The 13442-nt window shown below is 46.5% G+C and overlaps 3 protein-coding genes across 7 annotated transcripts in view; 1 reads left to right on the top strand and 2 right to left on the bottom strand.

Annotated features, from left to right (window-relative positions):
• ankrd6b (ankyrin repeat domain 6b) overlaps window positions 1–6228 on the top strand; it is a 40624-nt gene extending 34396 nt beyond the window's left edge. For 3 of the 5 annotated variants that reach the window (XM_078275431.1, XM_078275434.1, XM_078275433.1), the window contains 4 exons: window positions 575–727; window positions 2711–2824; window positions 3376–3664; window positions 4188–6228. In XM_078275431.1, coding sequence (XP_078131557.1) covers window positions 575–727; window positions 2711–2824; window positions 3376–3664; window positions 4188–4804 — 1173 coding nt within the window. In that variant the 3' untranslated portion in view covers window positions 4805–6228. The remainder of the gene's footprint in view (window positions 1–574; window positions 728–2710; window positions 2825–3375; window positions 3665–4187) is intronic. The other 2 variants (XM_078275432.1, XM_078275435.1) reach the window with 1 other exon arrangement.
• Window positions 6229–6233: 5 nt separating this feature from the next.
• Window positions 6234–8053, bottom strand: lyrm2 (LYR motif containing 2). Its single transcript, XM_078275436.1, has 3 exons — window positions 7969–8053; window positions 6934–7074; window positions 6234–6560 (listed from the first exon to the last, which is right to left on the bottom strand). The coding sequence occupies exons 1-3, from the start codon at window positions 8011–8013 to the stop codon at window positions 6480–6482; spliced, it is 267 nt and encodes an 88-aa protein (XP_078131562.1). The 5' UTR covers window positions 8014–8053; the 3' UTR covers window positions 6234–6479.
• Window positions 8054–8457: 404 nt separating this feature from the next.
• The window catches only part of mdn1 (midasin AAA ATPase 1), a 79278-nt gene continuing 74293 nt past the window's right edge, over window positions 8458–13442 (bottom strand). Inside the window, exons 93-101 of the mRNA XM_078275429.1 lie at window positions 13213–13367; window positions 13010–13099; window positions 12425–12540; window positions 11757–11931; window positions 11576–11649; window positions 11283–11397; window positions 10872–10938; window positions 9448–9590; window positions 8458–9366 (exon numbers count right to left, since the gene is read on the bottom strand). Coding sequence (XP_078131555.1) covers window positions 9181–9366; window positions 9448–9590; window positions 10872–10938; window positions 11283–11397; window positions 11576–11649; window positions 11757–11931; window positions 12425–12540; window positions 13010–13099; window positions 13213–13367 — 1121 coding nt within the window. The 3' untranslated portion in view covers window positions 8458–9180. The remainder of the gene's footprint in view (window positions 9367–9447; window positions 9591–10871; window positions 10939–11282; window positions 11398–11575; window positions 11650–11756; window positions 11932–12424; window positions 12541–13009; window positions 13100–13212; window positions 13368–13442) is intronic.

Raw genomic sequence — 13442 nt, 5'->3', positions numbered from 1 at the left:
ACCACAAGGGCCACAAACTTGGTGTCAGTTCATAGTATATTTTCACTCAAGATAAAAAAGACCTGGGCCCTAAATCTTGAAAGGAAACTAGTGGGTTAACATCTATCTTTAGGTTTAACCTGAAGCTGAGGGCCGGCCTGCTGCAGAGCACGGCACCTGGATCAGATTCAAACCTGCCAATAACTCGACTACTGGCCAATCAGATCACTGGAGAAATGGATTCAGCATTCATACAGGATCCTGACACCTCACAATCTCTCTCTGTCTGTCTCTGCTGTAGTCATCAGTCTGCATTGATGAATCAGGGCTATTTGATGTCTGTTAAAGAGCGCTGTCTAGTAAACCCATGTGGGATGGGCCAAATGTTTGGCATGACAGAAATAAAAATAAATGAATGGATGTATGTAAAAATGTCCTACGAAGAAACATCCTTAAATACATTTTGCATGAACCTACTGTACTGTAAGCTACTTTTAGCGCTCAAAGTCTTACTGTGGCCCCATAGTAAATTCAGACATTTAGCACAAAATTAAAGTTTGGATTTCAGCCTGGTCATACTTGCCGTGTGTTGCAGGCTCCTCTGAATGGCTGCCGCTGTGAACCTCTGATCAGTAAACTGGAGAACCAGCTGGAGGCCACCAAGGAGGAGATGAAGACTGAAATCCACACGGTCCAAGACCTGATGAACAGCAAGATAGGCCAGCTGGACCGTAAGAACAAACACCAGGTAGCATCCACATGCTAACATAGCGTACAGGGTCACTGACTTTATCTTTGTCTTTAGGTCTGAAGTGACACAAACAAGAGAAACAAGAAGGGTTGCAGGAAAAAAAGACTAAACAAGGAAGGATTAATGCCCAACGAGGCGTCCATTATCAGGAATTAATGGATGACGGCGAGGCCGCAACGGTCCATTAACGGATAATGGACACCTCGAGGGAGGAGGAACAAATGATCCTCCATGTGTAACGTTACTGTCGGCTGCAGCCTGAAGTAGAGAGCTGAACAGAGAACGGGAGGAGACATGATCGCTGTGAAACAAAATCAGTTCAGAGTGTAACTGACTTCCTGCAGCTTGTGTGTTAGCTCCATCCTGTGGTCTTCAGAGGACGAGACACTGTAGGCCTACACTCAGTGTTGGAAATACCAGAGTCACATTTTCTTTTAATGTAGCGCATTCATTTAGAACGGTAAACAGTCAGTCTCATCACAACTCCTTTAGTAGGTTTCCTATAAATGCTTCTATCAAAGAGCACCCAGTCGGTGATGCATGTTCTCTGAGCATCACGCAGCGGACGTTTCGGACAGCGCCCTTCCTCAGCATATGCACAGTCAATTACAACCAATACTCCTCACACAGGTGGGTTTAATACTACAACCAATACTCCTCACACAGGTGGGTTTAGTACTACAACCAATACTCCTCACACAGGTGGGTTTAGTACTACAACCAATACTCCTCACACAGGTGGGTTTAGTACTACAACCAATACTCCTCACACAGGTGGGTTTAATACTACAACCAATACTCCTCACACAGGTGGGTTTAATACTACAACCAATACTCCTCACACAGGTGGGTTTAGTACTACAACCAATACTCCTCACACAGGTGGGTTTAGTACTACAACCAATACTCCTCACACAGGTGGGTTTAGTACTACAACCAATACTCCTCACACAGGTGGGTTTAATACTACAACCAATACTCCTCACACAGGTGGGTTTAGTACTACAACCAATACTCCTCACACAGGTGGGTTTAATACTACAACCAATACTCCTCACACAGGTGGGTTTAATACTACAACCAATACTCCTCACACAGGTGGGTTTAATACTACAACCAATACTCCTCACACAGGTGGGTTTAATACTACAACCAATACTCCTCACACAGGTGGGTTTAGTACTACAACCAATACTCCTCACACAGGTGGGTTTAGTACTACAACCAATACTCCTCACACAGGTGGGTTTAATACTACAACCAATACTCCTCACACAGGTGGGTTTAGTACTACAACCAATACTCCTCACACAGGTGGGTTTAATACTACAACCAATACTCCTCACACAGGTGGGTTTAGTTATGCACAGCACAGGTGGAGTTAGTCATCCACAACTAGCACATTAATCCCAGCAGATGGAGCTACAACCAGTCCAGATCAGGGTTAAACACAAACCTAAACATTAATAAGCAGTGGAAAATAATGTTATCTGAAACTGAATCAAACTAAAATATTCCATAAAAACAAAACTAAAACTACATAATCAGGCCAAACTTAAACATGGACGCAAATCATTTCTGTTTAGTTTTTTACAGAAATAGAACAGACTTAACATTGTCACTCCGGCGGATGGCTCTATGCCTACACTTACTTCCTGTCAGACCCTCCTGCAGTGCAGATGTCAGCCAACAATCCACACGAGTTAGAGTTGAACATGTGAACACTATGGTCATCAATGTGCTGCTGTATCCGCTCCGCCCGCCCCCCCTCCTCCCCCCAGCTGCTCTGATGTTCCTCCACACCAAACTGTGAAAGTCATTCCTCTACAGAGCTGGCTGCATGTTAGAAAGGGACAAACACAAAGGGTTGACAGAGAGCTGGAAACTCTGAAACAGTTGAATAAAAATGTAATGTAACAAAGAAGAGCCTCCTTGGCTGCTGGCGTGGTTCTGGTTGTACTCATGATGTTTCTCCATCAGATCCGAGCTCTGGATAAGATGACAGTGGAGAGGGTGTCGGCAGAGAGGAGTGAGTGTGTGCAGAGGATCGAGCAGCGGGCCCTGCAGGAGAGGCTGGAGGCAGAGAAAAGACAGGTAACACTAACCCCCCCTCCCCCCCCATCACACAATACAGAACACAGGGTGCACAGCACTGGGATGTATACCTGAGGTGTTTTCTTATTATTACACCAAATAAGACAAGTACAAACCAAGTGGATAAACCAGGCTGTAAAAGGTAGAGCCTGTAGTGTCAGCGGGCTGAAGTTTGTAGTTCATGTTGTACTTCAGAACCAGTACTGGTAAAGCTGCTCTAATGAACATTTGGTTACCAAACGTTCTTTAATTAAACAGTATGGAATAAATGAAGTTGGATGTTTTTCATAACATCAGTACAGAATCAGTTAGGTCAGCACCAAGCCCAGTGGGACGGGCCTGAAGAAATCCCTTAACCTTTTATGTACATCTTAAGATCATGACTTTACCTTGTGTCAGCAATAGTTACTCTCAATAAATGTAACACAAACCAATATAAACTGTGTGCCTGTCTGTGCCTGTCTGTGTGTGTGTGTGTGTGTGTGTGTGTGTGTGTGTGTGTGTGTGTGTGTGTGTGTGTGTGTGTGTGTGTGTGTGTGTGTGTCTTTAAGCAGGCATCCCTGGTCCGTGAGCTGAAGAACTGGTGTCTGTCCAAGCTGCAGAACATGGATCTTGGCTTGAAGGAAGAGCCCGGCAGCAGCAAGCTGCAGCGCTGCTCGTCTGTGGCCGAGGGCCTGGATGGAGCCGATGGAGCCGATCTCACTGTGCTGCCCTCTGGCTCCCAGTGCCCGGAGCTCCACACCAGCCCTGTCCTCCTGTCCTCCAGCCGGGAGCAGCCCAGTGTGGCCGAGGGCGGCTCAGCCAACCACTACTTTGTGGTTCATGTGGAGAGTTCTCCAGGTAACAAACAGCTCCACCATCAGTGAGCAGTTAGCCCTATATCTCTCAGAAAAGACGAGTAGTTGAAGAAAATAAAAAGCAGGAATTTGCCTTGGTTCACTAAATATTTTGATGTCATTTATTAAGTGAACCAGCTCAAATTCACAAAAGAAGGGAGACCACACATAGTTAAAGATAATATTAAAACCAATGTATTTAACCCATATTAAATATTACTATAAAATAGGATAAAACATGTATTTCAGTAGTGTCGTGAGTGCATGTGTGAAGGCGAGTGTGTGGAAAACAACAGAACCTAAAAGACAAACCCAACCCAACCCAACCCTGCTGGCTGTGTGGACAGAGAGATCTGGAAGAGTGGACTCGGGTGTGGCTCATCTTCCTGCCACACGGCCTCCTAAACAGCTCACAGGGAAAATGGCAAGGCCACCCACAGAGTGGGAGGGTCATAACAGTGATTAGGCTTGATCATTATTTGGTGTGTGCTGAATGTGCTCAGTGAATCTCTTCTGAACTTTACCAGACGGCGATAAGAATCAGAATGCAGCAGCCAGGAGCCCGCTGTCATCTGTCCCGGTGGTTCGGCCCAAGGAGCGTCCTGTGCTCTGTGCCGACTCCCAGAGGAAGAAGCAGGACCTCCAGGATGGGGACATGGTGGAGTACGGGGCGAGGGGGGGCAGCAGCCTGTCTCCGGCCGCAGAGCGCCGCGGCAGCAGCAGGACTGAAGCTGGCCTCAGGGACAGGGAGCGAGGTCGGGACAAAGGGAAGCTCCACAAGAAGCATTTCCGGGGAAGGACTAAGTCCAGAGGGGCCACAGGGGCCAAGTGGGCTACAGAGGCAACAGGGGCCACCGGGGTCACGGGAGCCACAGGGGCCCGAACTCTGGAGGTGTTTGGAGAGCAGCCCAGTGAACCCTCCTTTGCCCAGGAGAAGGACAACATGCACGCTCTGGAGGTGACCCAGTACTTCTTCGAGGCGGTGTCCACGCAGATGGAGCGCTGGTACGAGAGGAAGGTGCAGGAGGCGCGTTGGCAGGCTGAGCAGCGGGCGCAGGCCGACAGAGCCGCTCTCACCCAGAGGATCAGCTACCTGGAGGACGAGCTGCGCATGCTGAGGACTAACAGACATGAGGACTGCTAACACAGACCATCTGTCAGCACCAGGCTGCATGTGGACATGTGGACACACACTCCGGCAGGAAATACAGCAGCTCTCGTTTGTGTGGAACTCAACCAGTAGATATAAAGCTGTGTGTCTAATGTGCCATTTTAAGATAGATCCACTACATCATGTCAAACAGCACACGCGTGTGCACACGCACACACACACACACACACACACACACGAGCAGAGAACTGTGTGACCGTGTGATGGAGGGATTACACTAGAATAAGCTGTTAGGATCTGCCTGCTGCTTATTTATGAGAATATAGCTGAACTGACACTGTATATAATAACCTCTTCAGTTTTTTTTTTTATCAGAATCAGAAAAGTTAGACTTTTACAGTGTTTACATTTTTTTTTTTATAAACTGATCAAATTTTCAAAAGAAACAAACTCATTAAATCGGCATTTCAAAAAATTAAAAAAAGATTTGTTATTATATATCCTTATAAGATGTAAATGTTTGGTATTCTGTTTCTTATATGTCCATCTCACATTAGTCTCCTGCGTTAACATGAACAGTTCTCATTTCATGATCACTTTAATTTAAAGATGCGTGCCACCTTAAATCCAGGGACACGGAGACTAAAGCAGCATTTAAGATGTCTCCTTTTCCTTCATTTCAGTTAATATTAACAATACATAAAGTCCCTATGACATTATTTTGACTGCAAAAGGGATGACTTTAGCTGACAAACACTGTAAAAGTGTAGAATTACTCCATTGGCACTCTCCAGACTCCGTAGATTTGAAATAACAAGCCTTAACATTTACTGTCATAATAATACACAATATGTCTCCTCACCAGTTCCTGTGGCTGACAGTGTATTAACCCCAGTGTCTTAGTGAGAGGAGTCACGTGTTTACAGTCCACTGAGAAGGACAGTTAGAGGAGATGCAACCCTCTGCAGACTCTTTCTGTTACTGCATACCAGCAGAGGATCTCTACTACAGTCGACCCTGGAGCTGCAACCATTAGGGGATTCAGCAGTTAGTCCATCAAAAGAAAATGAATCAGCAGATATTTAGATAATCCAGTAACTATTTCAGTCTTAAAGCTAAAACACGACACCAACAACACCTGATTGCAGTTCCTCCAATGTGAGGATTGGCTGCTTCTGTCCCTTTAATATCATTATTCACTTTTGTCTGGAGTTTCACAGAACAACCGATGAATGGATAATGAAATCATGAGTTGCAGCCCGGAACAGTCTCCCTGCGTGCCGAGGCCAGTCCTGATGGAAAACATCACTTCTGCCATGTTGCATTGTTACTGTCTGTCTGATGTAGTGACGGTCTGCTCAACATGTTGCTTGGTTACACATTAATAACTCTGTGGATATGAATAATGCACTGTGTATGATGATGCCAGAAGACATATTTTGTATTAAAAAAAAGAATCATCTATGGTTTCATTAGTTTCCCTTTAATATACAATATCATTACATATTATTAACAGCACCAACAGAAGTGTGGCTGAGGGCTCAGTCAGTCTCATGGGTTAATGGGCTCAGTTCCATCAACACATCCTGAAAACGATGTCCAGCCAAAGCCTGCAGCACTCACTGACAGCAACACTCCCCTGCACACAGTCTCCACAGGAAGCAGTCCAGACCCCCAGGAAGCAGTCCAGACCCCCAGCAGCTCCCAGTCACCGGCCGGCCAACGCCAGAGACTTGTGCAGCTCCTCCAGATGGTTGCTTGCTTGTGTGATCATCATACGGATGGCATCCTGCAGGAATAATAAGAGGAAGAACTGCAGTAATGGATAGAGAAGAGGATGCTGGGAAAACATGGACACTGTCTCTACACATATTCCATTCATAAGCCCACGCGTAGTTTGAGGGGAAAAAAGGTAACTCAAGGTTCATGTACTGGTTTTTTTCCTGAGCTTTCAATCAATCACAGTGTTGATTAGTTCTCAGCCAGTCTAGGTTAGGAAAGACAGACAGTGGCGTCTTGAGTGGCGCAGGAATTATGTTGTCAGCTAAGGTTAGCGATTTTGGCCTGTGCTGCTCCCTGAATCGGCCGCTGCTGGAACACTAGCAGGGTGGCCCCCGGCCAGCTGGCTGTGGAATGCTAACACACTCATGTGATCTATGTACCTGGTCTGTGGCGTTCTTGTTCCTCTTGAACTCGTCTCTGGCCCAGTCACTGAGGTACTTCCTGTCTGCCTGGTCAGGTACCTTCCGTATGGCCCTCAGCATGTTCCTGTAGATCCCCAACACTTTCTGTCTCTGTAAGAACTGGCACACAATCAGCAGTTAGCACACATCACCTTCATCAATCATCTGAAATATGGACCAAGAATCAGAATCAGAGTTATTGCCAAGTAGCCCTTCTGAGGAATTTGCCCTGGTTGTTGACTGGCTGACACAGATACATGAATAGATACGGACATAAAGCTCAATTAAAGCCAGACTAAAAGGAAGCTCTTCTCCACTAAAGAAGAAGAAATAGGTGATGGGTTAGTGCTGGAGAAGCAGCTCCAGACAGTCTACAGGCAGGGTTCAATCTTAGCACCCTCCACCAGCAAAATGCTGGTCAAATATGCACCAACCAGCCAAAGAAATCAACAGTGGTCATCTATTGAGCGGCTGGTAAGACTTGAACATTCACTGGCCATTAGGCTGCTGGAGGACGGACCCTGCTCGCAGACCTGCTCACAGACCTGCTCACAGACCTGCTCACAGACCTGCTCACAGACCTGCTCACAGACCTTACAGAGAACACTGACCTGTGTCTCACACCAACGCCCTACTCTCCCTCTGATTGGCTAGTACTCGTTGCCTGCTCTGGTTGGGTTGGTCAGGTTTAGGCAAGGAGTGGGATTGGTTAGGGTAAGAATGTCAGGGCGAGCCAATCAGGGATGAGTTCTCTAATGAATATTCATGAGTCTTCCCCTACCATCCTGTAAAAACAGACAGACTGGCTGCTACATGCTAACACTGCTGAGCCATGCTAACAGCGAGAAGAGGCTGGGCAGATCTGAACCCATCTAACGTTAACATGGTGTGATGAAGAAGGGCTCGGCTCAGCTGATCACTGGATGACATCTGATTTACAGTTACGTCACAGAGCTGCAAATGAACTAAGTCTTTGTTGAAACGAGGACAGAGAGACACACAGCTCGACCTTACCTGTTTCAGAGAAAGCGCTGCAGACGGCAACCTTGAAGCGGCCATCTCTGACAAACCGGATGTTGTGATCACGTGACTACCGCCTTTTTCCGTATGTGTCTCCCTCTGGTGGAGGGAGGTAGTCATGAGGACGAGGCTGAGGCATCAGTGAAACATCTACTAATGGATTCCCAGAAGAAAGAGAAAGACGGAAAAACCTATTCCTACACAGAACCAACCTGGGACTATAAAAGCTGTCCTAGAACTCATCAAGGCAACCAGATTATTCCTAAGGAAATAGGATACTAAATGGGAATATATTTTTGCCCTGTGTGAGGCAGCACTGTGCCGTAAAGGTGTCTAGACTGCTGGAAATTAAAAGAAGAAGGTGGTGCTTTGCTGCTCAATGCACACCTGTAATCTGTATATTCATATGTGTATATTGAAATGTGTAAATGATTCAACACAGAATAGTTTAAGGATGTCAATAAGCAGAGGCCCAGACAGAGCAGCCTTGTAAACGGTTTATTGTGTGGATCATTCACTTCATGGTTTAACAGATGGGTGCGATGAAGAAACAACACACACATTTCATCAACAGCTACTCCTAAAGGACAGTGCTGAGCTCGGAGCACAGCAGACAGCAGACAGCCTTCATCAGAGCTGGAGTCAGTCTGGAGACTGACTGTAGAACTCCTGACGGAGCTGGGACCCTTCACCCCCACAGCTGACTCAGGTGTGTTCTCCTCTCCAGAGGCCCATTCCTTCGGATGTCCCGCCAACATGCTACAGTTAGCCATGAAGCCTCTGTCAGCTCTGCACATCTGTTGCTGTGTTCACATGGAACATGGATGATTTGATGACCTTCATAACACTGACTAAAACATCCACAAAAAGGATTTCAGGTCTATGGTACGAGGAGGACAGAGGTATTTACTGACTCTTCACTGAGGTGGTTCACACTAAAACGGGGTCATCATGTCATCTCAGACGTGCAAGTTAAAGCAATCCTCATTACATTACAAAAGAAACTGAGAATTCCCCTGATAACGAAGACCAAACAGTAAAGGTTGCTATCAAACTCTACTAAAATCTACAGTAAAAATAAGAAAATAAAGGCACATGTACATCCGTCTGTTTGATGAGTCCTTTGTTGCGTTGTGGCGGGTAGCAGAGTGGCATTGTGCAGTTGCTTGCTGCCCACTTCCCCCTCCTCCCTTCCTGTGAGAGCGTCTACTGGTCAGCTGCCGTGACCAGTTCAAACCACTGTCTGAGCGCGTCGCTCAGCGTCTCCGGCAGGGCGTTGACATCTCGCAGGATGACATAGAAGGGGAATGGGAACTCGTCCATGTAGGAGCGGATCTCTGGCATTTCTCCCGGCCCTTTGAATATGGGCACCTTGATGTCCAGGATGGAGTCCTGCGGTGCAGCGCCGGGGTTAGTTACACTTTGGGTCTGCACGTTTACAACATCAAAGAGTTCAAATTCTTCTTCACTTACCCGCGAGTTGGGGTTGTCGAGCACCACGAAGGTGATGAAGACATTTGCGCTGCGTGCCGCCCGCACTGCTGCCATCACCCGCTCCTTCCCCTCCAGGAACAAGCCCCGGCCGTCAGACACCACGACCAGCAGCTGGGCCGTCTCTGTGGGGGGAGGGCAGAGGTCACACAGGTATATATATATTATATATATACACACACACACACACACACACCTTGATGAGATTGACACAGCTGTGTAGGTTACAACTCTGGATTGGAATGGATTGGACCAAGGTGAAAACACATCTGACATTGTATCACCTTTTAAAGTTGTTAGCAAACATCACACACAGAGCAACATTAGCATTCATTTGGACTTGTGTTTGTGTCCACCTGATCAATTAAGTCCAATGTTCACTCTTCTTTTTGGTGCTGTAGAGACTACAGTACCGATAATGCAGTGTAAGGGACTTTTGGGCTGCGTCCCGTGAGAAAAGAAGCTCTTTAACTGCTACATGTTCCGACTGACTCCGTCAGCTGTTCAGTGCTGTTCAGTGCTGGAAACCCAAACAACAAAAGGCTCCATAGAGCTGACGAGAACTGAAGAATCAGGTGATATTTCTCCGTGGCTTTATCGCTACATTCAACAGCTTTCACATCACACAATCATTTGATCCACTGTTGCAAACATATTGATAAGAGCAGCTTTAAAACCCACCATTGTATTAAATCTCTCAGCAGCAACTACATATCATGTATATTTACTTAACTTAACCCAACTTCTTGCCTTTAATGGTGCAGAACTTTAGGGTCAGTGTGTGTACTGGGTCTGGCACTGCTGATCCAGTAGTGCACTCAGAAGAGAAGGAGGGGGTTTGTTTTGTCCTCCGAGCACCTGGCTCAGATGCTGGACCTTCCCTGTGTCTTGGTGCCACACTGAAGGCTGTCTGTGTCATATCAGATCCAGTCTGGGCACTCAGAGGCACACAGGTCAAGCAGGAAGCACTTCATCAGCCCACTAGATATTTGAAACGGAAGCTGCTCTCTTAAAGCTTAGGCCTGGTTATTGATCATCAATACCTTTTAAACACTGACCAAAATGTTTCTGTTAATGCTTTGATGTCTGAACCAAACCAACAATATGATGCATCTGAGTCAGAAATGGGTTTCTAATGGGCAAAGTGAGGTATCATACAGGATCTGAAGGGGAATTGGTACCTAAATGTTACCTAAATGGTTTAAGCACACTTAATCAAAAATATAAAGCTAATGGAACCATCTGTTGAATCAAAGCAGAGGTTTACCAGCTCAGTGTAACACTGTCCCATTATGGACCCTATTCAAGCTGTACTGGCCAACAGCCCTTTGATTAGCCAGTTCCACAGCAAAGTGAACAGCACACGATTATTGGCTGGCTGTGAAATTTGCAGTAGGAGTCATTACCTGAGTTTAGAGATCCTGGAATCTGCTGTCGTGCTGCTAGAAACATCTGTGTTGAGGTGTCCAAAAACTACAGAGAGGCATATAGAGAGAGAGAGAGAGAGAGAGAGAGAGAGAGAGACAGGAGGTCACGTGATCAGCCACATCATACAGGATGTAAAAACCACAAGCTCCATGGGAAATAGAGTACAATAACAGCAAAGGGAAACAATGTTTAATGAGAATATGTTTTCAATGCGACAAGTTTGACGTTGCATACAGAACTGTGGATTGCCTTCCTGTTGTTTTTCATTCATTTTGTGCAGCATCACTATTAAATTAAACATACTGTATCTGTTATACATAACCACTTTGTATTATTATATAGTTAATATGAAGCACAGTGGATGGAGGAGCAGTACACAAAGTACCCACCTGTGCTATCCGGGTCTTCTTCTGTTGGAACTGACAGAGTCGGAGGATCCGAGCCCCGGACTCATCATTGAACTGCTGCTGGAAGGGGTGCAGCAGCTGCACCTGCTCGCCAAAACTAGACACATAAGCATGTGTTAGCTTCACATGAAATACATGTACACATAGTATGATGTCACAAAAATGACAACTCTGTTTGTTTGAGTTTCTTGTTTTCTGTTTGTAACGTGGCTCCATCATTTCATCTGTTCCTCTGTCTGTTTTTGTTGTTTGACTGTGTCCACGCATAAGCTCACCTGCACACCGACACCTGGCCCACCTCCAGCAGGGTGAGAGCGTTGATGATCACTGAGAGGGATTCAAATGCCAACTACACACACACACACACACACACACACACACACACACATTAATAACTGATGATTATTTGCTCTGGACATGTTCAGGGAGCTGGAGCAGCATCAAGGGCTCCCTCACCTGTTTGGAGTGGTTGTCCACCATGCTGGAGGAGTCGTCCACAGCCAGACAGATCTGGTACTCTCTCTTGCTGGGCTTGGTCCTCCTCAGCCAGATCTTGTCTTTGCGGAACTGACTGGCGATGTAGGGGATCACCTTCCTCATGTTCAGACGCTTCCCTGTGCGGTAGTCCCCTCTGTGGAGCAGCAGCACATCACACACACATTCAACAACTGTGTCTCTGCTGTAACAGCAGCACATCACACACACACACACACCCACACCAACTGTGTCTCTGCTGTAACAGCAGCACATCACACACACACACACACACACACACACACACACACCAACTGTGTCTCTGCTGTAACAGCAGCACATCACACACACATTCAACAACTGTGTCTCTGCTGTAACAGCAGCACATCACACACACACACACACCCACACCAACTGTGTCTCTGCTGTAACAGCAGCACATCACACACACATTCAACAACACTGCGTCTCTGCGGAAACAGCGGCAGGCGGCACTGGCAAACAACGTGTCATCACAGAAGACACAATCAGGAGAAGACAAGTAAGACCAGTCAACCTGGTGACCACGAGGCTCAGTGGAACAATAGATGTGATCATTTAAAACATCCATTATAAGAAGTATGAAGGGAGGGGAGTGTGTTGGTCCTCACTTGAGTTTGGCAGCCTGTGTGGGCTCCAGGATGAGGCGGAGCTGCTCACACAGCTGCTGGGACAGAGCCGAGGTCAGAGTCTGGTACTGGTGCCACATGGAGGCTGCTGCACTCTCCTGAACACAGACAACAACACATCAGTCACAGGGTGACACCTATATGTCATGTTTTACTACACTGATCTTTTATCAAATCCTCTTTTTCAAATCTCTCTGCAGACTAAAGGGATCACTGAGAACTGTTAGAGGTCTCCCTTGTGTCTCAGTCCTTTCCCCTTCTGGGGGATTTAATTTAGTTACTAGTAGTTTAGTTTACTTTGTAGAAGATCCCCAGTCTCCTTTTTTATATATAGTGCTCAAATAGTTTCCAGATTTTCTCATACAGCCCCAATTTGTTTTTTAATATATAGGTTAATCTCTCCATGGACATACATTGTGCCATATTCTTGATCCAAGCACCAATTGTAGGTGCCTCCATTTTCTTAGCTATAGTCCTTTTTGCCTGTGGTGTGCTCATTGATATGTTTAACGTTGTATATGAGCCATTATAACTCAATGTTATCTCGAAACGGTAGGTCAGCCTCACCTCCTCCTGAGTTCCTGGAGCCAGGTGGTGCCAGGCCTCCAGCTGCAGCTCCATCTCCCTCCTCAGCTCCTCGGGATCTCTCTCTGCTTTCTACACACAACACACACACACACACACACACACACAGACACACAGCTCTGAGTCTGCCTTTGTTAAACCACACAAGAAAGAAAGAAAGAAAGAAAGAAAGAGTAGTTCTGTACCTGCATGGTGTCCAACAGCAGCTCAGGAACTGTGTGAATGGTGGATTCTGTGCGTCTGTCTGCTCGCTCTTCTTCTCTGGGCTTTAGTCGGTCCTTCCACCTCTCCTCCTCCTCCTCCCCTTGCCTCTGCACCTCCATCTCCCCACTGTCTACACCTGCACAACAACAAGAGGAGGGGGTGATGTCACTAGGAACTCAGTGGATCTGTAGTCTAGGTGTGAGAGAATGGG

The sequence above is a fragment of the Sander vitreus genome, chromosome 18 (assembly GCF_031162955.1).
Source record: "Sander vitreus isolate 19-12246 chromosome 18, sanVit1, whole genome shotgun sequence".
Lineage (NCBI taxonomy): Eukaryota > Metazoa > Chordata > Actinopteri > Perciformes > Percidae > Sander > Sander vitreus.
The sequence above is the reverse complement of the archived record's forward strand: the minus strand, read 5'-3'. Positions and strand labels throughout refer to the sequence as shown.

Excerpts from the sequence above, each read along its gene's own strand:
- lyrm2 (XM_078275436.1), bottom strand. The coding sequence starts at position 8,013 with ATGGCCGCTTCAAGGTTGCCGTCTGCAGCGCTTTCTCTGAAACAG. Across the intron at positions 7,075-7,968 it reads CAGCGCTTTCTCTGAAACAG|TTCTTACAGAGACAGAAAGT; the intron begins GTAAGGTCGAGC and ends ATTGTGTGCCAG. Across the intron at positions 6,561-6,933 it reads ACAAGAACGCCACAGACCAG|GATGCCATCCGTATGATGAT; the intron begins GTACATAGATCA and ends TTATTCCTGCAG.